This window comes from Hyperoodon ampullatus (assembly GCF_949752795.1).
Source record: "Hyperoodon ampullatus genome assembly, chromosome: 3".
NCBI lineage: Eukaryota > Metazoa > Chordata > Mammalia > Artiodactyla > Ziphiidae > Hyperoodon > Hyperoodon ampullatus.
In genome coordinates this window covers 42,380,845-42,407,490 of record NC_136916.1, presented here as the reverse complement: position 1 = coordinate 42,407,490, position 26,646 = coordinate 42,380,845, and the positions used below count along the sequence as shown (strand labels likewise).

General features: G+C 38.7%; 1 protein-coding gene across 9 annotated transcripts in view; it reads left to right on the top strand.

The window, feature by feature from the left end:
• Positions 1 to 26,646, top strand: part of DMXL2 (Dmx like 2) — a gene marked incomplete at both ends in the record, with an annotated part of 175,883 nt that overhangs the window by 81,181 nt on the left and 68,056 nt on the right. For 7 of the 9 annotated variants that reach the window (XM_079701337.1, XM_079701335.1, XM_079701338.1 and 4 more), the window contains 5 exons: positions 2,632 to 2,721; positions 5,171 to 5,288; positions 9,428 to 9,547; positions 20,899 to 21,126; positions 23,473 to 25,149. In XM_079701337.1, the coding sequence (XP_079557463.1) occupies positions 2,632 to 2,721; positions 5,171 to 5,288; positions 9,428 to 9,547; positions 20,899 to 21,126; positions 23,473 to 25,149 (2,233 nt within the window). The remainder of the gene's footprint in view (positions 1 to 2,631; positions 2,722 to 5,170; positions 5,289 to 9,427; positions 9,548 to 20,898; positions 21,127 to 23,472; positions 25,150 to 26,646) is intronic. The other 2 variants (XM_079701342.1, XM_079701341.1) reach the window with 1 other exon arrangement.

Sequence of the window (26,646 nt, the reverse complement as noted above, 5' to 3'; positions counted from 1 at the left end):
GATATGGGGATATATGTATACTTATAGCTGGCTCACTTTGTTATACAGCAGAAACTAACACACCATTGTAAAGCAATTATACTCCAATAAAAATGTTAATAAAAAAAAACAAACTAAGATTGTCACTTGGTCAAGAGACTGTCAAACTAAGAAGTTGTCTATTGAAAACAAGATAATCGAAGTAGATGAAAAAAAGTGTTTACTTTCTTAAAGCTAGAAAAGTAAAATTATAATTAACCTTATTTTTGGTAAAAATAAACTTAAATTTAAAATACTGTGAATTTTAATATACTTACTTTTCAATTTTTAAATATTTTTCAACCACTTTAATGTTCTGAAAAAAAATAACCATTAAAAAATGCATAAAAACATGTCTGTGCAGTTTTACTTTTGCCTTATGCTCCAATATGGCTCATCAAGATACTGCTGGATCCTGTATTTAACATTTTGCGGGACTTCCCTGGTGGTGTAGTGGTTAAGAATCTGCCTTCCAATGCAGGGAACACGGGTTCAACCCCTGGTTGGGGAACTAAGACCCCACATGCTGCAGGGCAACTAAGCCCACGCGCCACAACTACTGAGCCCGTGCGCTCTGGAGCTCGCCTACTGCAACTAGAGAGAAGCTAGCGCGAGCAATGAAGAGCCTGTATACCGCGACTAAGACCCAACGCAGCCAAATAAGTAAACAAATGTTAAAAAAAATTTTGATATTTTATTCATTATGATTTTTTACATTAATTTTTATTTAAAAATATTGCATTGAGCTTCCCTGGTGGCACAGTGGTTGAGAGTCCACCTGCTGATGCAGGGGACACAGGTTCGTGCCCCGGTCCGGGAAGATCCCACGTGCTGCGGAGCGGCTAGGCCTGTGAGCCATGGCCGCTGAGCCTGCGCATCCGGAACCTGTGCTCCGCAACGGGAGAGGCCACAACAGTGAGGCCTGCGTACCGCAAAAAAATAAAAAAATATTGCATTAAGATATTATTTATCTTGATTATTGAGCTTTTGGTGCCCCCTTAAAATTGAGGGTGAAGTTGAGCGGGATCCTGTAGTGTTAAATAAGGCATTCGGTATCTCCATTGGTTATAGTGCTGGCAGAATAATTGTGGGTAGGGAAGGCACATCCTTAGCTGGAATAGGTATTCCTGTGAGGAGATCTCGGCCTTGGCTATATGTTGGAAGCAGCTGAGGAGCTTGTAAAATGCCTGATGATCAGATTGTACCCCAGACCAGTACGTCAATGTATGAAAGTGGGATCTAAACATCAGTGATCATTAAAGCTCCCCAGGTTGTTCAGTGTGCACCCAAGTCTGAGAACCATTGATCTGCAGCAGTACTTCTTAAACTTCAGGATGCACATGAATCATCTGGAGAGCTTGTTAAAATGCAGATGTATTAGCTTTGGGGTCTGGGAGTCTGCATTTATGAAAAGCTGTTGCTACTGGTCTAGTGACCACACTTTAAGTAGCTAAGATTCATGGTGTGTTAGAGAAATTCCGGTGTTTTAATCTCACCAACTGTAGGCCACAGTTGAGTCCAGATTTCAAGTGGACAAACCCAGCAGACTGTTGGCACCACTTCCAGATGTCTGAGCTAACATTTTAAATCCTGAATCTTGGGTGAATATACCCATAACAATAAATTCAGCCCTACCCAAGCACATATTTTGTCCTCCTTTGTCTAATAACCCTATAATCTGTTCCCATTCATGCACTCTGGAATTCTGCTGATACAAATTGGAAAGATCCTACAACTCCGGTGTATATGCTGCTTTCCCATAGCCAACCTTGTACTTAGTCTCCTAGGCTAAGCTGGGATCTTATTCCTCTTAGTGGCCTGAAGGTAGTAAATAGTGGAGGTGGTGCTGAGGAGAATGGGCATCTCAGTTTTGTTTTTGGTTTTTTTTGTGGTACGCAGGCCTCTCACTGTTGTGGCCTCTCCCGTTGCGGAGCACAGGCTCCGGACGCGCAGGCTCAGCGGCCATGGCTCACGGACCCAGCCGCTCTGCGGCATGTGGGATTTTCCCGGACCAGGGCATGAACCCATGTCCCCTGCATCGGCAGGCGGACTCTCAACCACTGCGCCACCAGGGAAGCCCGGCATCTCAGTTTTTATGCTAGAGAATGCTGCTTGGAAGGAGGGAGAAGGAAAACTGCTTTTTTCAGCAGAAAGGTTTTGGCGTTTTGGGATTCAAAGTTAGGCTTCCTCTTAGTTTACACATCCCCATCCCAAGACACAGAGTCCCACTTCTCAACCTTTACCCTTATCTTCGATCTGGCAGGGTTGTACTTTTATATGGCATTGCATATCTGCAAACCATACACATAGGCATAGGGCTACATCCTCAGCCAGATCTCTCATGGAGCATTAAGGTTGCTAAATGAAGACATGTTCAAAGAACTAGATGCCTTGAAGTTATATACTGTTTACGTAAACACTATAGATTTTTTTCCTTAGTTAATTTTTAAAATGAGAATGAGTAAAGAAAGTTGAAATATTTCTTTGAATGTATGAATTGCCATTTGTTAGTCAGTGAATATTTAGAAGGGCCTTTAATGTCCGAGATGCTGTGTCATATTGACAGTAGATTCATATGTTGTTGATCATTAACTTTTTTTTTTTTTTTTACAGAAACTTATTGGAGAAGTGTTTAATATTGTGAGCCAACAGTCTACTGCTCGACCTGGCTGCATTATTGAACTCAATGCAATAACCAACCAAGTAAAACCATGCTTATGAATTGGTGTTACTAACATACTTTATCCCAGAGTGCTTAATATGCATAAGATACACAGTTGAACCTTGAACAACTTGGGGGTTAGGAGCACTGACCCTTCTCACTATAGAAAATGCACGTATAACTTACAGTCAGCTTTCTGGATCCTCAGTTCTGCATCTGCATATACAGTTAACTGCAGATTGAGTAGTACTATAATAATTACTATTGAAAAAAATTCCCATGTAAGGGGACCTGTGCAGTTCAAGAGTCAACTATGTTTCATTGCAGAATAGTTCTCTTGTTTGATACTAAATATAGCCAACTTCTCTTGATTTCCTTAGTGAAAATCTCCAATGATTTATGAATTCTTCTTCTCCAGTTGAATTGTATCTGTAGCCTTATTTCCTGTTTAAAGGTCATTTGATTCAGTCAGGGAAGCCATGAAGGAAAATACAGTACAGCTGCATAGAGGCCCGGTTTGTGGTTTTTCTTTTTATATTGTTATTCATTTCAACTCAGTAGATGGTGACATCAGCTTTAAGAGTGTTTGCTTTGTTAGGCTGAGTATTAGGTATTTTTATAAGATCCATTAAAATGAAGATAGAAGTAGGATCAAAGTATGCATTTACTTTCTAAGTACAGGTCTTTTGTGTAGGCAGTGTTCTTTCCTAGCCCCTACCTAGAAAAGAAGGAGAACCCTTCCCTCTACAGGGAGTTTGTAAATCCCATTATAGCCCTCATATTTGTTTCTTCAGGATCATGTTTGTGGACTGAAGGGGATAGAAGTAATATATTCATTCCAAATATGAAAAAAGGTTACTTTGATGAGGAAGTTACCAACTATTTTCAAACAAGGAAATGAAGAAAGAGCCAACCATATTTAAAAACAAATATAGTGTTATGTCATTATTTTTCCATGATGCCTTGCACATTCTGTTAGGGAAAATGTAATAATTTCCACCAATGTAGAGAAATTACCACATCAGCTCTTGGCAACAGAAATGTGGCTGCCAGACTCAAATTACTAATGCCTCCTAGGAAACCCTTAACTTGTGATTTCCTTTTTTTCACTCCATAGGGATATGGGAGAAGAGTGTATTAGCTTCAGCCCGTAAATGTCTTAATTTTTAATGAACTGCGAGTTAAATTCATTTCCCCAGTGTAGCCCCTTCTCTACTCTGTACCATGGGATATTATTACAGACCTCTTTCACCTAGCATTTTGCTTTTTACTTCATATTTTTTGAAGATTTTTCCCTTTCCATTTGTGGCTATCTTTATCACAAGGGCTGGTAAACTGCAAGCACTAATAAATGGCTTAGGCTTATAAATCATTCTGTGTTTCCAATGTGCTGTATGATTTCTATATCCATGAAAGCATCACCCTTCCCTTTTCTTTCATTTATTCTTCTTCCCTGGGGAAGGTGACCTTTTTTTTTTTAATTTTTATTAGTTTCTGCTTTATAACAAAGTGAATCAGTCATATACATCTGTTCCCACAGGGAAGGTGACCTTTTATGCTATGAATGTGAAGGGATTTTTTTATGTTTCTGTATGGAGAGATATAAAAATACCTTATCACTTTCATAAAAATTTTGTGGGTCAACCTAATGTCATAGTCATTTTACTTCCTTCTATCAATACTATGAAAGGAGGGTGATTTGCTTTATTCTCTAAGATTATAGCCCATCCATTCAGTGCCAAGATTATCATAGCTGCTTGCCTTCCTTGAAATCTGTGGGGCAGCCATCAAATTGTCTTGACCTACTTCCATAATCTTTTGTTTGGATTTAGCCTTTCCTTGAATTTCAGTTCACTTTTGTGATTCTAAGTAGCTATTTGTGATTATCTTTACTCTTCTTCGCTGTGAGATCCCAAACATGATTTTGTAGCATCAGCTGACTGTGATGTTTCATCTATTCTTTTAGAAATCTTAGTTACTTAAATGTAAATACATTTCTTCAGAGATGTGTTATTCCTACTGGCTGTTATAGGATCCTTCATAATTCCCACTAGACAGACTTACTGGAAGTACTTTGAGGACCTTTCTGGTTTTTTTTTTTTTGGTTCTCAAGTAGAATTAGAAAAAGAACCTATGGTAGTGTGCTTAATATGGTCTGCATGGCCTTCTCCAGCCAGTCATAAGACCTGATATTTTTGAACTCAGAGTGGCCTAGATTACTTAACTTGTTTTTTTTTTTTTTGAGATGCAAACCTGTTGATTTGTTTTTACTAGCGTTTCACAGTTCTGCTGATGACTATAGCATCTTTGAAAGTAATTTATCTGATGATTTTTTTCTCTTGCTTTTTCCACTCTAATTAGTCATTCTATAAAGAATAGAAATTGTTAGAGAGTTTTTTTCTTCTATTTTATATTAGGGTTCTTGGGGAGGGTAGTGGGTGGAAGATACAGAATTTCAAAGGTAAAACTTTACTTTTTTCATATTTGTAGTGTGGCTCAAATACACAGTTGCTTCATGTGTTTCAAGAAGACTTCATTAGAGGATATAAACCACATAAGGAAGACATGGAGAAAAAGGAAACAGAAATATTTTTTCAACCATCACAAGGTACTTTTAAAAAATAGTCTTGAGTTCAATACCTTAATCTTAGAAAACCTCCAAACTTTCATTGAGTGTGGATCTTTATATCAAAAGTCATCACTCATGATTTTTGGCAAATACACTAGTTCTATCAGAATTGCTTTTTTGTAAGTGAAGAACACATGAGGGTAAAAATTATATTTTGAAAGACAAGTTCTCTGGTGACATAGCCTTTTGCCAAGAAATGTTATTTATGAAACCTAGTTTAATTGTTTAAAAACTTAACTTCATTTGTTCAACTCTACAATTAAATTATTTTGATTGGTAATAAGTATCCCTCTGGTATCTTAAGGAAGCCAATTAATATAAGTTTACTAAAGATTATTGATAAATATAGGAGGGAGATATTATGTTGTTTGGTATACCAGGAAGCTTAGGTACGCTTAGGTATTATGTTGTATGGTATACCAGGAATTAAAGGTACCATCTCATATTTTTCCTCTCTGAAGGGTTGTATTTCTTTCTTCTTCTTGTGAAAGAAAGTAGTTCTCCTAAGACCTTCCAAGAACAAACCGTATGATATTTAAACTTTATTATTTAGCTTTAAATATTCCTTTTAGAAGTTATACTTTGTACTTGTAAAACTTTCATGTTCTATTTGAAAATGAAATTTGAAAATAGAACATACTGAGTAGAATACTTTCTGTTTGAAGGTAGGAAAGACATGTCCTACTTTAAGAATTCATTTTCTGTGATTAATAGTTTTTAGTTTATAAAGGGTTTCCAGATACTTTATCTCATTTGGTTATAGATTGTGAGTATCTAGAAGGACATATTTAATTTTCTTAGTATAGCTTTTATCACAGAATTATGTATAGTCATTTAAGGAAGGTATTTCTACTGAATTTGTACAGTTAATTTCGTTTTCTTTAGTGGAAAATCAGAATGAGTTCTGTCTTCTGTGAGGCTTAGCTCAAACATCTTTTCACCCCTCAGACTAATAATTTTTTCCCTTTCATGCATCTTTCTTCATAGATCAGAACTTTTCTTCTTTCTAAGTTATTCAGTTGTCACGTTCAGTTTTATTTCACTGTCACTATAGCATAACAGTACTGTATAGATTTAAAATGTGCTTTTCCATAGTATTTCACCTTTACTTGGGTTAAACTTTTTTATATGCTTTCCTGCAAATCTAACTATCAATTATCATGCTACTTCTAACAGGGAATACATGCCAACCTACTAGAAAACAATGCTTATATAAGGTTGGTATTTTTTAAGTAATGTTTTTAATTGGAAGACCTGGATTTAAAAATATTATTTTATTTCCCTCTTTTGAGATATATATATTTATATTTTTTGGCTTGTGAGATCTTAGTTCCCCAACCAGGGATCGAACCCGGGCCCATGGCAGTGAAAGCACCAAGTCCTAACCACTGGACCGCCAGGGAATTCCCTTGATATTTCTTTTTCTCTGTCTTTTTTTCTTTTTGTTGGGGGTATAGTTGCTTTACAATGTTGTGTTAGTTTCTGCTGTACAGCAAAGTGAATCAGCTATATGTATACATATATCCCCTCTTCTTTGGATTTCCTTCCCATTTAGGTCACCACAGAGCACTGAGTAGAGTTCCTTATGCTATATAGCAGGTTCTCATTAGTTATCTATTTTATACATATTAGTGTATATATGTCAATCCCAGATATTTCTTTATGTCACTGTGAAATCAGGCTGAAAGATTTCCCGATGCTTTTCTTGGTTTTCCTTTAGTTTTTATACAAAGTTTCTCTTGATTTTGTAGCTGTTTCCTTAAGGGACTTGAAATGTGTATTTCTCCTCTTCCGTGACCCTGCTGTATTTTGTACTTTCTAAGTTTTAGTTAAAAATTAATTACTCTTAATTAAGAAAAGTGCCAGTTACAGACAAAAGTAGAGTGCGTAAATGAACCTTCCTATGCCCATAACTTAGATTAATGATTTTAAGATTTTGTCACCTGCTTTACCTACCCTATTTTCTTTTCTTTTCCTTTTTCATGAAATATTTTAAAGCAAACTCAGCCATCATGTTGTTTTGCTCCTGTGTACTTTATGCATTTCTAAAAATGACTTTCTTACATGTGTGCTGTTATCACATTGATAAAATAACAAAATTTCTCAGAATTCTGTAATAATTAGTCCATAGATTTACTTCATTTAATTGTCTCAAAAAATGTCAGGGTTATTTGTTCTTAATTTGTTTGGATCCGTATCCATATAGAGTCCACACATTGTGTTTCATTTTTTAAGAGTCTTTTAAGCTAAAGTAATCCCCCTTTATACTCTTATCATGCCACAGACTTGTTTTAGAGAGAGTTATTTTATAGGAATTTCTCTGACCAGTTACTTGTGACGTCATTTAAAATTTTTCCTGTAAAGTGCAAATTACCTCTGTAGACCTGATTTGACCCAGGTTCAACTTCCTAGGTGTTGCTTTGTTCATCATAGAAGGTCATAAGAAAGAATATAATGTTAGGATGTCTCATTTTTAGTGATGCTAAGATTCAGAAAATTCACCTGGTGGCACCAGTGTAAAATTTGCCAGCAATCTATTATCTCATGGTTTCTTCCATTGATATTGTTGCTTTCCATTCAATTATTTCATTAAGGATTGCACAAGTGTGATTTTCTAGTTTTATCAGTTCTCATTTATTTATTAGCTGGAAAGCATTTGTAAGGAAAAGCTTTCCCTTATCAATGGCAGCTTTTTGGCTATTTTGAAATAGAGTTATTTTTAGGAAAGCGAGAGTAAGTGCTTAGTTCTTTCCCTTTAATTGATGATTTCAAAGGAGTTTGTGCCCAGGTTGCTGCCAGTGGTTATGGCTGAATTTATTGTTGTTGTTGTCTTTCTTTTTATTTTGTGAATCATTATGAACCCATTTTGGAAAAACTACTGAAGAATAATACACATACAAAGATATACTCCTATCAGTCATGAACTTTTATGTACTTAGCATATTTCAGTCAGTTTGCAGTCATAATTCTAATGCTTGCATTGTCCTGTATTAGGCTAGTGAAGACCCTTTCAAGTTGGTCCTGAGTCCTTTTGACACAACCTCATTATTTTTGATAGTTTCCTTTCTTTCAGGCACAGCAAGATATTCCAGGCTTATCTTGTAGATAGCCTTTGCAAGAATGGAGTCATCCCTCCAAACTGTTCCTTTCAATGGAGCATGGTATTTAGAGGCCACAGTTTGAGTTTTAGCAGTGCTCATTGCCAATGAGTTTCCATTATGGGTTTTCTTCTTTTTTTTTTCTCCTTTTTCTCCTCCCTCCCTTCCTTCCTTCCTTTTTTATCGAATGAAAGAGTCTTTAAATTCTATACTGCTTCACAATTTTCAAAAGTTTCACACCCATAATTTCATATAATGTATAGGTTTTCATTTTTAAAGAAAGTTTTTGTTGTCCTTTGTAGATCTCATTTTCATATATGAAAAATGCAGTTGTCAATAGGGAATATTATGTTCACAAATAATGTCTTTTCATAAAAAATGCATAAATTTTCTAAAAAGTCTTTCCTGCACCACCATCATTGGCCCTCCACCCATAACTATTAATTTTTTAAAAAAATGCTATTTTACCTACAGAAAAAGCAGGATACATGTTTAGTTCATTCTTTCCATTTAATTGCCAATTTTCCAATTAAGGAGTTAGTGCCCCAGTTACTTCAGGGGTCATCCAGTGAGGCTGACTTGCTCCTGTTCTTTTTCTCCCTCTCTTGCTCTTGCATTCTCTGTGTCTTTCTCTTCCTTTCTCTCTTCCTTTCAGTTCTTCCTTCTGGTCCTCTTGTCCTTCCTTTCCTTTTTTTCTTATGTGCCCTCTCTCTTTTGGTATTCTTATGAACTCAATGAGTTTTAATAAATTGTATTCACTTTTATTCTTTGATGCTCAAATTGTCCCATCTTTGACCAATAGGTATCCCTTCATGTTCACTTTTGTACTTTTGATGTAGCCCTGTTAGTCTTTGATAGCCACCTAACTTTTAGCACAAAAGTTATATAAAACTGCTTCTATACATCTATTCTTCCCTTTCCTCCCAACTTCTATACATATCAAGAGATTTTGTTTAAAATGTCTTTCTCTTAACCCTATAGAAACACGTTAACTTAAATATTCTTTTCCTTTAACAATAGGATATCGACCACCACCATTTTCAGAAAAGTTCTTTCTAGTAGTAATTGAAAAGGACAGCAATAATTGCTCTGTTCTCCATATGTGGCACCTTCATCTTAAATCTGTACAGGCATGTTTAGGTAAGTAATTATATTACAGTTTTATGTAGAGATGATACGAAATAAATTCATTTTACTGGATATGCTTTAGGTTGGTTAATTCTTTAAAATGAAAATCCAGTGAACTGTAAATTGAGTTGCTGAATTGAAGTATGTATAGGCCAAACTTCTAATTACAAGGCCATAAATCATTAATGAAATGGGTTAATCTAAAAGCAAACCAGTCAACGGGCACATTAGACATATTGAAAAAAAAAGTTAGATTGATTTATTTTTTAATTAGTATTTATTAAATGCCTATTATGACTCTGTTCTAGATACCATGTCTCTATAAATCAGTTTTGCCCATAGAATTAATATTGTATTTTTTTGTTGGTTAGTACACACTGCCATCTGATACCATGCACATTAGCTTTAGCATCACTAAAAGAAGGAGATTTGCTATTTAGAAAATGTGATTGAGCATCTGCCGTTCAAAGGGGGAACTGGTTTTGTAGAATGTTAGGAAATGCAGCAGTGATTAAAAACAATATTTCAGCCATGCTTTTGCTCTACATACTCATATTGATGTCTTAGCAAATTAGAAGATCTGTAATATGAAGTACAGAAATTGATTATGAATCTTTCTTTTTAAAACAAACTTACTTTTTGAGAGATTCTTGTTTAAATGAAGAAATGCATAGTTAGCCATATCAAACTGAATCTACTTTAAACTGATTAGCCCAAAATATTTGAGTTTTGAAAATATTTTATTATTTCCGATGGTTACATAATTTTAATGATTTTATACACGCTAAACATTTAATACAGAGAAATAATAATGTATATGTCTTTTGTTCTCTTTGTAATCCACATTATCACATAACTGTGTAAATAGCAGTTCTAACTGGGCTATGAACTGGGACTGGAAAAGCCAAATGATTCAATAGAACCTTTACCTGTGCCTAGTTGAGCCTAATCTTCTTGTGGTAGGAGGAATCCAAAAAAAATTTCAAAGCCTTTGGTATTAATTCTTGGCGTTACATGTTGTTCCACAGGAATGCAAGGGTAGAGGGATCTATTGATAAAAGCTTGTCAGGAGGGCCTCCCTGGTGGCGCAGTGGTTGAGAGTCCGCCTGCCGATGCAGGGGATACGGGTACGTGCCCCGGTCTGGGAGGATCCCATGTGCCGCGGAGCGGCTGGGCCCGTGAGCCATGGCTGCTGAGCCTGCGCGTCCGGAGCCTGTGCTCCGCAACGGGAGAGGCCACAACAGTGAGAGGCCCGCGTACCACAAAAAAAAAAAAAAAAAAAAAAAAAAAAAAAAAAAAAAAAAAAAAAAAAAGCTTGTCAGGAAGAGAATTTTATTTTTATTTTTTTAATTGAGGTAACATTGGTTTATAAAATTATATAAGTTTCATGTGTATAGCATTCTAATTTGACTTCTGTATACAGTACAGTGTGCTCACCACCAAAAGTATAGTTTCCATCTGTCACCATAGAGTTGACTCCCTTTACCCATTCTGCCCTTCCCCACCCCCTTTCCCCTCTGGTAACCACCAATCAGTTCTCTGTATCTATGTGTTAGTCTTTGTTTTGTTTTGTTTGTTCACTTACTACTTTTAAAAACTATTCCACATATGAGTGAAACCATGCAGTACTTGTCTTTCTCCGTCTGACTTATTTCACTTAGCATAATACCCTCCGGGAAGAGAATTCTTAACCCACCAGAGAATACAGTACTTTCTAGAGTTGGGCACAGAGCCAGGAATGGTTCTGAAGAGATTAATAGAGGTAGCAACAGATCCTTGTGGTGGGATAGGAATCATGTGATGCCTTCTGTCCCCCTGCTTATGAAGAAAGTATCCCACTGCAGTTCCCCTCAGGTCTGGGCTAGTGTAGAGTTGCCTTGCTTACTCTGTGACAGCAGTAAAAGGTCACAAAAAGTAAGATTACAGTAGAAGCAAACAAATCATATGCTATCTTTAGCTTTGACATAAAGCATCTATCTTTTTCTTTTTTTTTCTGTGTGAAATTTTATTTTATTTTATTTTATTTTATTTTTTTTATTAGTTTCTGCTTTATAACAAAGTGAATCAGTCATACATATACATCTGTTCCCACATCCCTTCCCTCATGCATCTCCCTCCCTCCCACCTTCCCCATCCCACCCCTCCAGGCGGTCACAAAGCACCGAGCTGATCTCCCTGTGCTATGCGGCTGCTTCCCACTAGCTATCTACCTTACGTTTGGTAGTGTATATATGTCCATGCCTCTCTTTCGCTTTGTCACAGCTTACCCTTCCCCCTCCCCATATCCTCAGGTCCATTCTCAAGTAGGTCTGTGTCTTTATTCCCGTTTTACCCCTAGGTTCTTCATGACATTTTTTTTTTAATTCCATATATATGTGTTAGCATACGGTATTTGTCTTTCTCTTTCTGACTTACTTCACTCTGTATGACAGACTCTAGGTCTATCCACCTCATTACAAATAGCTCATTTTCGTTTCTTTTTATGGCTGAGTAATATTCCATTGTATATATGTGCCACATCTTCTTTATCCATTCAACCGATGATGGACACTTAGGTTGTTTCCAGCTCCGGGCTATTGTGAATAGAGCTGCAATGAACATTTTGGTACATGTCTCTTTTTGAATTATGGTTTTCTCAGGGTATATGCCTAGTAGTGGGATTGCTGGGTCATATGGTAGTTCTATTTTTAGTTTTTTAAGGAACCTCCATACTGTTCTCCATAGTGGCTATACCAATTCACATTCCCACCAGCAGTGCAAGAGTGTTCCCTTTTCTCCACACCCTCTCCAGCATTTATTGTTTGTAGATTTCTTGATGATGGCCATTCTGACTGGTGTGAGATGATATCTCATTGTAGTTTTGATTTGCATTTCTCTAATGATTAATGATGTTGAGCATTCTTTCATGTGTTTGTTGGCAGTCTGTATATCTTCTTTGGAGAAATGCCTATTTAAGTCTTCTGCCCATTTTTGGATTGGGTTGTTTGTTTTTTTGCTATTGAGCTGCATGAGCTGTTTATAAATTTTGGATATGAATCCTTTGTCAGTTGCTTCATTTGCAAATATTTTCTCCCATTCTGAGGGTTGTCTTTTGGTCTTGTTTATGGTTTCCTTTGCTGTGCAAAAGCTTTGAAGTTTCATTAGGTCCCATTTGTTTATCTTTGTTTTTAGTTCCATTTCTCTAGGAGGTGGGTCCAAAAGGATCTTGCTGTGATTTACGTCATAGAGTGTTCTACCTATGTTTTCCTCTAAGAGTTTGATAGTTTCTGGCCTTACATTTAGGTCTTTAATCCATTTTGAGCTTATTTTTGTGTATGGTGTTAGGGAATGATCTAATCTCAAACTTTTACATGTCCCTGTCCAGTTTTCCCAGCACCACTTATTGAAGAGGCTGTCCTTTCTCCACTGTACATTCCTGCCTCCTTTATCAAAGATAAGTTGGCCATATGTGTGTGGGTTTATCTCTGGGCTTTCTATCCTGATCCACTGATCTATCTTTCTGTTTTTATGCCAGTACCACACTGTCTTAATTACTGTAGCTTTGTAGTATAGTCTGAAGTCAGGGAGCCTGATTCCTCCAGCTCCGTTTTTCGTTCTCAAGATTGCTTTGGCTATTCGGGGTCTTTTGTTTTTCCAAACAAATTTTGAAATTTTTTGTTCTAGTTCTGTGAAAAATGCCAGTGGTAGTTTGATAGGGATTGCATTGAATCTGTAGATTGCTTTGGGTAGTAGAGTCATTTTCACAATATTGATTCTTCCAATCCAGGAGCATGGTATATCTCTCCATCTATTTGTATCATCTTTAATTTCTTTCATCAGTGTCTTATAATTTTCTGCATACAGGTCTTTTGTCTCCTTAGGTAGGTTTATTCCTAGATATTTTATTCTTTTTGTTGCAATGGTAAATGGGAGTGTTTTCTTCATTTCATTTTCAGATTTTTCATCATTAGTGTACAGGAATGCCAGAGATTTCTGTACATTAATTTTGTATCCTGCTACTTTACCAAATTCATTGATTAGCTCTAGTAGTTTTTCGGTAGCATCTTTAGGATTCTCTATGTATAGTATCATGTCATCTGCAAACAGTGACAGCTTTACTTCTTCTTTTCCAATTTGGATCCCTTTTATTTCCTTTTCTTCTCTGATTGCTGTGGCTAAAACTTCCAAAACTATGTTGAATAAGAGTGGTGAGAGTGGGCAGCCTTGTCTTGTTCCTGATCTTAGTGGAAATGGTTTCAGTTTTTCACCATTGAGGATAATGTTGGCTGTGGGTTTGTCATATATGGCCTTTATTGTGTTGAGGAAAGTTCCCTCTATGCCTACTTTCTGCAGGGTTTTTATCATAAATGGGTGTTGAATTTTGTCGAAAGCTTTCTCTGCGTCTATTGAGATGATCATATGGTTTTTCTCCTTCAACTTGTTAATATGGTGTATCACATTGATTGATTTGCGTATATTGAAGAATCCTTGCATTCCTGGAATAAACCCCACTTGGTCATGGTGTATGATCCTTTTAATGTGCTGTTGGATTCTGTTTGCTAGTATTTTGTTGAGGATTTTTGCATCTATGTTCATCAGTGATATTGGCCTGTAGTTTTCTTTCTTTGTGACATCCTTGCCTGGTTTTGGTATCAAGGTGATGGTGGCCTCGTAGAATGAGTTTGGGAGTGTTCCTTCCTCTGATATTGTTTGGAAGAGTTTGAGAAGGATGGGTGTTAGCTCTTCTCTAAATGTTTGATAGAATTCGCCTGTGAAGCCATCTGGTCCTGGGCTTTTGTTTGATGGAAGATTTTTAATCACAGTTTCAATTTCAGTGCTTGTGATTGGTCTATTCATATTTTCTATTTCTTCCTGAGTCAGTCTTGGCAGGTTGTGCATTTCTAAGAATTTGTCCATTTCTTCCAGGTTGTCCATTATATTGGCATAGAGTTGCTTATAGTAATCTCTCATGATCTTTTGTATTTCTGCAGTGTCAGTTGTTACTTCTCCTTTTTCATTTCTAATTCTATTGATTTGAGTCTTCTCCCTTCTTTTCTTGATGAGTCTGGCTAATAGTTTGTCAATTTTGTTTATCTTCTCAAAGAACCAGCTTTTAGTTTGGTTGATCTTTGCTATCGTTTCCTTCATTTCTTTTTCATTTATTTCTGATCTGATCTTTATGATTTCTTTCCTTCTGCTAACTTTGGGGGTTATTTGTTCTTCTTTCTCTAATTGCTTTAGGTGCAGGGTCAGGTTGTTTACTCGAAATGTTTCCTGTTTCTTAAGGTGGGATTGTATTGCTATAAACTTCCCCCTTAGAACTGCTTTTGCTGCATCCCATAGGTTTTGGGTCGTCGTGTCTCCATTGTCATTTGTTTCTAGGTATTTTTTAATTTCCTCTTTGATTTCTTCAGTGATCACTTCGTTATTGAGTAGTGTATTGTTTAGCCTCCATGTGTTTGTATTTTTTACAGATCTTTTCCTGTAATTGATGTCTAGTCTCATAGCATTGTGGTCGGAAAAGATACTTGATACAATTTCAATTTTCTTAAATTTACCAAGGCTTGATTTGTGACCCAAGATATGATCTATCCTGGAGAATGTTCCATGAGCACTTGAGAAAAATGTGTATTCTGTTGTTTTTGGATGGAATGTCCTATAAATATCAACTAAGTCCATCTTGTTTAATGTATCATTCAAAGCTTGTGTTTCCTTATTTATTTTCATTTTGGATGATCTGTCCATTGGTGAAAGTGGGGTGTTAAAGTCCCCTACTATGAATGTGTTACTGTCGATTTCCCCTTTTATGGCTGTTAGTATTTGCCTTATGTATTGAGGTGCTCCTATGTTGGGTGCATAAATATTTACAATTGTTATATCTTCTTCTTGGATCGATCCCTTTATCGTTATGTAGTGTCCTTCTTTGTCTCTTCTAATAGTCTTTATTTTAAAGTCTATTTTGTCTGATATAAGAATTGCTACTCCAGCTTTCTTTTAATTTCCATTTGCATGGAATATCTTTTTCCATCCCCTTACTTTCAATCTGTATGTGTCTCTAGGTCTGAAGTGGGTCTCTTGTAGACAGCATATATATGGGTCTTGTTTTTGTATCCATTCAGCCACTCTGTGTCTTTTGGTGGGAGCATTTATTCCATTTACATTTAAGGTAATTATTGATATGTATGTTCCTATTCCCATTTCCTTAATTGCTTTGGGATCGTTATTGTAGGTATATTCCTTCTGTTGTGTTTCTTGCCTAGAGAAATTCCTTTAGCATTTGTTGTAAAGCTGGTTTGGTGGTGCTGAACTCTCTCAGCTTTTGCTTGTCTGTAAAGGTTTTAATTTCTCCATCAAATCTGAATGAGATCCTTGCTGGGTAGAGTAATCTTGGTTGCAGGTTTCTCTCCTTCATCACTTTAATTATGTCCTGCCACTCCCTTCTGGCTTGTAGAGTTTCTGCTGAGAGATCAGCTGTTAACCTGATGGGGATTCCCTTGTGTGTTATTTGTTGTTTTTCCTTTGCTTCTTTTAATATGTTTTCTTTGTGTTTAATTTTTGACAGTTTGATTAATATGTGTCTTGGCGTATTTCTCCTTGGATTTATTCTGTATGGGACTCTCTGTGCCTCCTGGACTTGATTAACTATTTCCTTTCCCATATTAGGGAAGTTTTCAACTATAATCTCTTCAAATATTTTCTCAGTCCCTTTCTTTTTCTCTTCTTCTTCTGGAACCCCTATAATTCGAATGTTGGTGCGTTTAATGTTGTCCCAGAGGTCTCTGAGACTGTCCTCTGTTCTTTTCATTCTTTTTTCTTTATTTTGCTCTGCATCAGTTATTTCCACTATTTTATCCTCCAGGTCACTTATCCGTTCTTCTGCCTCAGTTATTCTGCTATTGATTCCATCTAGAGTATTTTTCATTTCATTTATTGTGTTTTTAATCGATGCTTGATTCATCTTTAGTTCTTCTAGGTCCTTGTTAACTGTTTCTTGCATTTTGTCTATTCTATTTCCAAGATTATGGATCTTGGAAATAGAATCTTGGATCAGCTTTACTATCATTATTCTGAATTCTTTTTCAGGTAGACTGCCTATTACCTCTTCATTTGTTAGGTCTGGTAGGTTTTTATCTTGCTCCTTTACCTGCTGTGTGTTTTTCTGTCTTCTCATTTTGCTTATGTTACTGTGTTTGGGGTCTCCTTTTTGCAGGCTGCAGATTCGTAGTTCCCGTTGTTTTTGGTGTCTGTCCCCAGTGGCTAAGGTTGTTTCAGTAGGTTGTGTAGGCTTCCTGGTGGGGGGGACTAATGCCTGTGTTCTGGTGGTTGAGGCTCGATCTTGTCTTTCTGGTGGACAGGTCCACGTCTGGTGGTGTGTTTTGGGGTGCCTGTGGCATTATTATGTTTTTAGGTAGCCTCTCTGCTAATGGGTGGGGTTGTGTTCCTGCCTTGCTAGTTGCTTGGCATAGCTGGTCGTTGACTGAAGCTGGGTGCTGGTGTTGAGATGGAGATCTCTGGGAGATTTTCGCTGCTTGATATTATGTGGAGCTGGGAGGTCTCTTGTGGACCCGTGTCCTGAAGTTGGCTCTCCCACTTCAGAGGCACAGCACTGACTCCTGGCTGCAGCACCAAGAGCCTTTCATCCACCCGGCTCAGAATAACAGGGAGAAAAAGTAGAAAGAAAGAATTAGTAGAAGAAAGAAAGAGAGAGGGAAAGAAAGGAAGAAGGGAAGAAAGGAAGGAAGGAATGAAGAAAGAAAGAAAGGAGGGAGGGAGGGAGGAAGGATGGAAAGAAAGAAGGAAAGAAAGGAGGGAGGGAGAGAGGAATGAAAGCAAAAGGAAGAGTGAATGGAAGAAGGGAGGGGGGAGGGAGGAAGGAAAGAAAGAAAGAAAGACAGGAGGGAGGGAGGGAGGAAGGAAAGAAAGAAAGAAAGACAGGAGGGAGGGAGGGAGGAAGGAAAGAAAAAAAAAGTGGAAAGAAGAAGGGTGGGAGGGAGGGAGGAAAGAAAAAGAAAGAAGGAAAGGAGGAGCGGAGGGAGGGAGGGAGGAAGGGAAGGTAGGGAAAAAAGAAAGAGCAGGTAAAGTAAAATAGAATAAAGTATGAAATATAGTAGCGTTATTAAAATTAAAAAGTAATTATTGAAAAAAAACACGGACCGATAGAACCCTGGGACATATGGTGGAAGCAAAGCTATACAGAGAGAATCTTACACAGAAGATTACACATACACATTCACAAAAAGAGAGCAGGGGGAAAAATCAAAAATCTTGCTCTCCAAGTCCACCTCCTCAATTTGGGATAATTCGTTGTAAAAAGAGGAAAAGGGCGAGAAGTCTGAAATCTTGCTAAGTCCACCTCCTTAATTTGAGATAATTCGTTGTAAAAAGAGGAAAAAGGGGGGAAAGTCTTAAATCTTGTCCTCAAAGTCCACTTCCTCAATTTGGGATGATTCGCTGTCCATTCATGCACTCCACAGACGCAGGGCACATCAAATGGACCGTGGAGCTTTAATCCGCTGCCTCCGAGGCTGCACAGAGAGATTTCCCTGTCTCTGCTCTCACAACTCCCGGGTCTCAGCCTTGGACCTGGCCCCGCCTCTGCGCGTAGGTCGCCGGAGGGCGTCCGTTCTTCGCTCAGACAGGACGGATTTAAAGGAGCCGCTGATTCGGGGGCTCTGGCTCACTCAGGCAGAGGGGAGGGAGGGGCGCGCAGTGTGGGCCGGGCCTGCGGCGGCAGAGGCCGGCGTGACGTTGCAGCAGCCTGTGGCGCTCCGTGCGCTTTCCCGGGAAAGCCGTCCCCGTGTCCCGGGACCCCGACAGTGGCGGGGTGCACAGGCCCCCCGGAAGGCGGGGCGGACAGTGACCCGCGCTGGCACACAGGCCCCGCGGCGGCGGCGGCGGCCCCAGGGTCCCACGCCCGTCTCCGAGGTCCGCGCCTTACCCGCGGCTCGCGCCTGTCTCCGGCGCTTCCCCAAGCAGCCCTCTTAATGCCCTCTCCTCGCGCACCAGGAAACAAAAGGGAAAAAAGTCTCTTGCCTCTTCGGTAGCTCCAGACCCTTTCCCCGGACTCCCTCCGGGCTAGCCGTGGTGCACTAACCCCTTTAGGCTCTCTTCCTGCCGCCAGCCCCAGTCCTCTCCCTGCGCTCCGACTGAAAGCCGATACCCGAGCCTCAGCTCCCAGCCCCGCCCGCCCCGGCGGCCGAGCAGACAAGCCTCTCGGGCTGGTGTGTGCCTGAGGGCACCGATCCTCTGTGCCAGAATCTCTCCGCTTTTCTCTCCGCACCCCTGTTGCTGTGCTCTCCTACGCTACTCCGAAGCTTTCCCCCTCCGCCACCTGCAGTCTCCGCCCGCGAAGGGGCTTGTAGTGTGTAGAAACCTTCCCTCCTTCACGGCTCCCTCCCACTGGTGCAGGTCCCGTCCCTATCCTATTGTCTCTGTTTATTCTTTTTTTCTTTTGCCCTACCCAGGTATGTGGGGAGTTTCTTGCCTTTTGGGGGGTCTGAGGTCTTCTGTCAGCGTTCAGTAGGTGTTCTGTAGGAGTTGTTCCACGTGTAGATGAATTTCTGATGTATGTGTGGGGAGGAAGGTGATCTCCGCGTCTTACTCTTCCGCCATCTTCCTCCGGGCTCAAGCATCTATCTTGTGGTTCTAAAATGTGCAGCAGATTTAACATGGTGTACATTGCCATTAAAGCTGATATGTGAATTTAGCAGTGTGTTGAAAATCCTGGCAAAGGGTGAAGTCATAGACTAGACTTACATTTAGGTGGGGAAGGAACATTTGGAGTACCTTCTAGGTACCAGGCACTGAGATAGGTACTTTATATATGTGAGATAGATGTTACCCTCAGTTTACTAATGGAATAATATTAAGTAACTTGACCAAATGACACATCTAGTTTGTCACACACCAAGTTTCAAAATTATGTCTTCTGGCTTTAAAGCCTTTCTTTTGCTTTTTCCCCCTGCTCTTATTTTCTTTCTTTGCATGAGATATATGCATTAGAAAATTGCCTGGTTTACAGAAAGGGAAATGATTCAATTCAGCCTTATTTTGCAGGTGAGAAAATAGCTAGAGATGATGAAGTACCTTGCTTAAGGCAACATATCTAGTTAGTTTTAGAGTAGGAGTAGTATTTCTGTCTTCTGACTACTGATTCAAGTTTGTCGTCTTATTCTGTTTTACAAAAAATGTTTTCACATTTCTTATTTAGTGGTCTGCCATTATAAAAGAGATTGACATATTTAAAATCCACCAGAAGCAAAAGGGGATTGATTATTATCTCTCCGTATTCTGGTGCTACTCGGGATGTATAAAGCTAATAAGACCTCATCCTTGCCCTTGATGAATTCATAGTCTAATGGGGGGAGGGAGATGGACATACAAATAAATAAATGTGATGCAAAGTATCTCTTACATGTAGCAGAAGCACAGATAACTAAATCTGCTTAGAGATTTACACTCCACCTGAATGTGAAAGCTGGAAGCTTTTTGGACAAAGATCAAGGTCAATATGCTTACAAAGCCATTCAACTAATACTATCTTAAATTTGTTTCGAACTTTTATATGTGCTTTTTGGGTTTTTTTTTTTGCGGTACATGGGCCTCTCACTGTTGTGGCCTCTCCCGTTGCGGAGCACAGGCTCCGGACGCGCAGGCTCAGCGGCCATGGCTCACGGGCCTAGCCGCTCTGTGGCATGTGGGCTCTTCCCGGACCAGGGCACGAACCCGTGTCCCCTGCATCGGCAGGCGGACTCTCAACCACTGCGCCACCAGGGAAGCCCTATATGTTCTTGAGATCTTGTTTATTATCTTGTTTCAGCACTTGATAGTTAGTAGGCTGGTATTTTAGTGTCTTCTTTACCGCTAGCTAATTTTATGACCTACGGAAAATCATTAAGCTTTCCAAGTTTAAATTTCTTCATCTATTGAGGCAGTACCTTGTTATTTCTCAAAGTTTGATTTATGACCCGTCTGTTTCAGAAACACCTTGGCTGCTTATTAATGCAGATTTATGGGATCTACCCCAAAACAACTGAGTCAGTGTTTCTGTGGCTAGGCCTGAGAACCTTCATGTTAAAAGTTCCTCAAGCTTTTGCTGTGTTTTGAGAATACTGGGCTAGAGAACTTGTTTTTTTTCTAGATCTTACATGTTGTGATTCTTCACTGACAATATCCCTGTGATGTAATTGCTGATGCTAAGAAAGAGTAAAATAGTTAAAAAAAAATTCTATCAAGGTAACTGAGCAAAAGTTTGAAAATTGATCTTGTCTCCAGAGCACTTTTAAGAAACCATGTTTCTTAAATCATCACAAAATATTATACTAGCTCATGTATATAGTGATGATACTATATATATTTCATAATTTCATAATTTATTTTCAAAGCTAAAGCTTCAGAAGGTGTTTCATCAGAGAGTCTACTTCCAGTCCCTGGACAGAAGAACATAGACTCTTCTCCAGAAACCTCTCCTAGTGTGAGCCCCATGCCACATTCTTCATCAATTGCCAACCTTCAAACTGCTAGTAAACTGATTCTGAGTTCCAGACTGGTATATAGCCAACCTCTTGATCTCCCAGTAGGAGTTGAAATAATAAGAGCAACGCCTTCAGCAGGTAACATAAATTTAAGACCGGACAGTTGTAGCTCAGAGCAATCTTCAGTGCATAAAATGGGTGAACTCTTCTGAAATATGTGCAGAGTTGACACTGAGATAAAGATTTGTTTTCTACTAATGATACCTCTGTTTAGAAACATGTCTATTTTAGAAATAATTTCCTGTGATAAATGTAATCAGCTTGACAGAAAATACTGTGAACATTTTAATGCAAGGTTTCTTGCCTACGCTGTGATTTCCTATAAATAGGAATACTGTGATAGTGCAATTGGAAAGAAAAATATGGTCATATGTGAATTATTGAAGCTTTTTTTTTAATTAAGGCTTTTCATCCACAGTATTGCTATCATTAAGTATGTTTGACCAGGAGTTGGCAGATACTTTGGGGGAAAAATATAGGATACAGGATTAGAGTTTGGTTTGCCTAGAGTGATACTGACATTAGCAAGGTTGGTAAAATAGTTTAAAGAGCAGGACTGGCATCTGTATTTTTAAATGTTCTGTCATTGTGGGGCTTCCCTGGTGGCACAGTGGTTGAGAGTCCGCCTGCCGATGCAGGGGACATGGGTTCATGCCCCGGTCCGGAAGATCCCACAGGGCCCGTGAGCCATGGCCGCTGAGCCTGCGCGTCCGGAGCCTGTGTTCCGCAACGGGAGAGGCCACAACAGTGAGAGGCCCGCATACCGCAAAAAAAAAAAAAAAAGTTCTGTCATTGTGGAATTTGAATTGAGGAGTTCCTCAAATAGTGTTTTGGGGAACCAGAATTGGAGGTTCAAGACTATTCCAATTACTGGTGAATGATTTTGAGTATGAGTTTCTCTTACTCATCCCTAACACAGCTTTGGAATCAGAGTTGGAAAGACCACATTAAGAGTTTACTCTGGGCTTTTGTGGCAGGTGCAGATTTAGGTCAGCTTTTGAATCTTTCAAAGTATTTGGAAAGTTTAGGATATACTCAAATAAGTTTATTGGAATTAATAATGATAAATTACATTTTGCAGGGACTCTGTAAAATGCTTTCAAATGTCTTGTTGGACAGTAAAACTCCAAGGGAAGTAGTAACATGATCCCTATTATTTATTTATTTAAATATTTATTTATTTATTATTTTTTGGCTGTGTTGGGTCTTCGTTTCTGTGCGAGGGCTTTCTCTAGTTGCGGCAAGCGGGGGCCACTGTTCATCGCGGTGCGCGGGCCTCTCACTGTCGCGGCCTCTCTTGTTGCAGAGTACAGGCTCCAGACGCGCAGGCTCGGTAGTTGTGGCTCACGGGCCTAGTTGCTCCGCGGCATGTGGGATCTTCCCAGACCAGGGCTCGAACCCATGTCCCGGGCATTGGCAGGCAGATTCTCAACCACTGCGCCACCAGGGAAGCCCCTCCCTATTATTTAGATAGAACAGGCTCGGATGTTTAAGTGGCTTTCCCACTGTTAGGCAGGCATTGATAGAATGGAACTTGAATCCAGGCCTTCTGATCCCAATCTTAATCACTATTACCTCTCATCTTATAGTTTTTTTTTTTAATTAATTAATTTAATTTATTTATTTTTGGCTGCCTTGGGTCTTTGTTGCTGCGTGCGGGCTTTCTCTCGTTGTGGCGAGCGGGGGCTACTCTTTGCTGTGGTGCGTGGGCTTCTCGTTGTGGTGGCTTCTCTTGTTGTGAAGCATGGGCTCTAGGTGCAGGCCTTAGTAGTTGCAGCATGTGGGCTCAGTAGTTGTGGCACACGGGCTTAGTTGCTCCACAGCATTTGGGATCTTCCAGGGCCAGGGCTCGAACCCGTGTCCCCTGCATTGGCAGGCGGACTCTCAACCACTGCCCCACTAGGGAAGTCCCTCCCCTCATGTTATAGTTGACAATAGATGGGAAGTGTTAGTCTTTGGCAGTCAGGAATAAATATGAGGGTTCTGGTTCAGTGTTAGGAGAGCATGAATTAAACCTGGTGAAGAAGGTGAGTGTCTGTTTAGCTGACTGAAAACATTTTGTGGTGGGGGTAGATCTAGTGTCTGGATTATTTGCGGGCCAGTTAGGGGAATTTGAAAGGCAAATTTTAATGACTACCTAAGTATTTATGATGAAAGTGATAAAAGGTATAGAATGAAAGTCCAGTGAGGCATGTGTGGTAAAGACATATAAATTACAGCAGGTGACAGGTTTATTGATTAAGCATTGACTTGCTTCATTGCTTTTGAGTTTTATTTTAATGAAATATTTGGTTTAGCAGGGGACTGCAGAGTTACTCTGAAGAAGCTCATAGTGGATTTGGATTAATCACATTCTAGAATTTGATTATTAGCATATTATTTTGTGTTTCTATTACTATGACGATCTGCTTTTTCTTTTTTAAGGCCACCTGAGTTCCTCTTCAATTTATCCAGTGTGCCTGGCACCTTATTTAGTGGTTACAACTTGTTCTGACAATAAAGTACGCTTCTGGAAATGTAGTATGGAAACCAATCTACAATGTAAAAGTGATGAGAAGGAAACCTATTATTGGAGGAGATGGCCCTTGATGAATGATGAAGGAGAAGATAACAGCAGTACAGTGAGCATTGTGGGAAGACCAGTTGCTGTTAGCTGTTCATATACAGGTCGCCTTGCAGTGGCTTACAAACAACCTATCCATCACAATGGTTTTGTTTCTAAAGAATTTTCCATGCATGTTTGCATATTTGAATGTGAATCTACAGGAGGTTCAGAATGGGTTTTAGAACAAACAATTCATCTTGATGATTTGATCAAAGTTGGGAGTGTACTTGATTCAAGGGTCAGTGTCGACAGTAATCTCTTTGTGTACAGCAAATCAGATGCACTTTTGAGCAAGGATAGATATCTTATTCCGAATATCAAACATTTAGTACATTTGGACTGGGTATCAAAAGAAGATGGCTCCCACATTCTCACAGTAGGGGTCGGTGCTAATATCTTCATGTATGGGCGGCTTTCAGGAATTGTGACTGAGCAAATCAATAGTAAGGATGGAGTAGCTGTCATTACTTTACCACTAGGTGGAAGTATCAAGCAAGGAGTTAGGTCAAGATGGGTTCTTCTTAGATCTATAGACTTAGTGTCTTCTGTTGATGGTACACCTTCACTGCCTGTTTCTCTCTCTTGGGTAAGAGATGGGATATTGGTGGTAGGAATGGATTGTGAAATGCATGTATATGCACAGTGGAAGCATGCTGTCAAATTTGGAGACGTTGACGCTGATGGTCCTGATGCAGAAGAGACAGCAATACAAGATCATTCTGCCTTTAAATCTAATATGTTGTCAAGAAAAAGTATTGTTGAGGGAGCAGCTATTGCTGATGATATTTTTTGTTCACCAACTGTAGCTCAAGATGGTGGCTTATTTGAGGCTGCACATGTACTTTCCCCTACTCTCCCACAGTATCATCCAACCCAGCTGTTAGAATTGATGGATTTAGGGAAAGTTCGCAGGGCTAAAGCTATTCTCTCTCATTTAGTAAAATGCATTGCAGGAGAAGTTGCAATAGTTAGAGATGCTGATGCTGGAGAAGGAACTAAGCGACATATTTCTCGAACCATTAGTGTAAGTGGCAGTACAGCAAAGGATACAGTCACCATAGGGAAAGATGGTACTCGAGATTATACTGAGATAGATTCTATTCCCCCACTACCGTTATATGCATTGCTTGCTGCCGATCAAGATACAACCTACAGAATTTCAGAAGAAAGTACAAAACTACCACAGAGCTATGAAGATCATATGGAAAGTCAACCAGAGGATCAATATTTAGAGCTGTTCCAAATCCAGGATATAACAACAGATGATATTGACTTAGAGCCAGAAAAAAGAGAAAACAAATCAAAAGTAATAAATCTTTCTCAATACGGACCAGCTTACTTTGGCCAAGAACATGCTAGGGTACTTTCAAGTCATCTTATGCACTCAAGTCTACCAGGCCTTACCCGTTTGGAGCAGATGTTCCTTGTAGCTTTGGCTGATACAGTGGCTACCACCAGTACTGAGCTCGATGAAAACAGAGATAAGAGTTACTCAGGTAAATACTCTAACTAAAAATTTATAAAGTTATCATTAATAGAACTGTTTGTATTTATCTATATAATGACTCACATATTAAATTGCAGTCTTTCTTTAAACCTTGCAGGGAAATGACCTCTCTAGTTGATAGTTACTATTAATGATTAGTTGTAAAAGGAAAGGTGATTGGGGTAAGCTATGACTTGTGCATGTGACTTTATGTATTTGTGATATCTGTGTGAATCCTCACATGAATTTTTACCCTGAAACCTTCATATCATTTTGGACATATAGTCTTTTGTTTTTTTTGAACAGATTGATTCCTATGGTTTATTTTTATTTTAATTTTAGTGATAATAATGGCCCATTTGTTAATTTTACTATTGAACCACCAGGTTGTAAGGACCCGCTGGGCTCAACTTGTTCATCTTTGCATTTCTAGGTATAAATAAATTTTATAATTACCTAATTTTCTCCAAAAAGTCTCTTGAGAAAGGGGTTTTCATACATTTTAATGTAACATGTGTCTTGCTTAATTCGTTCTGTAACCGGAAAAATTCTGGCTGCCTCCTGAAACTAGATTTCATTCTTTTTTATGCAGATAGTTGAAAGTAATGGTGTTGATTCTAAATGATGACATTAGCAAAGGAAACCGAAAATGATTGATCATTCATTCATTCAGTAAATATTGTGGAGGAGTGAACAATTGCTATGTGCCAGGTGCTTCATGTACTTTATTGTATTTAATTATAACAACAGTCTTCTAGTAGGTAGCTACTATTATACTTAATTTTATAGATGAAGACTCTGATCCTTAGGGAGATTAAGTGACACATAAGATCACATAGGTAGTAAATGGCAGAACTGGGGTTCAGATGTGGGTAAATCATTGCCTCCAAGCCTATACTCTTCTAATTATTTCACAAGATTTCCAAGTTTGAGGGAAAAAGACTGTTCCTCAAAGCTACCTGGAATATATCTCTTCATATAGGTTTATGCCTTTATAATATATCTCCAAGGTTTTCTGTAGATTAAAATAACTAGTGACCTTTAGAGGATTTTGCCTATGAGTTATTTTCTAACCATATTAATTTAAAAAAATTTGAATCATTATGAAGTTGTGTGCAGTTGAGCAAGATTCTCCCCAGAACAGCCTTAAGCCTTTGTTGCAAACTTAATATATGTTAGAGTTTTTATTTGAGACATTAAGAAAATAGATACATCATAATCCATGAAAAACAGTTTAAATTTTCAGATACAAAACTGTATCCTTAGTTAGGCAATATAAAAATGGTTCCTCCTGGTCACAAAGGATTTTCATTAGGTAGATAAGGCAGGAATGAATGTCTCCATTTCACAGGTAGCAAACTGAAGCTCAGAGATTAAATAGTTGCCATCTCAGTAAATGGATTCTAAGTAAATGAATTCTTCCATTTGTTCAAGTAAGACAATTTAGAGGTATTCCTGACTGCTTTCTCTCCTGCCCTAATCCAGTCCATTGGCGAATGCTATTAGT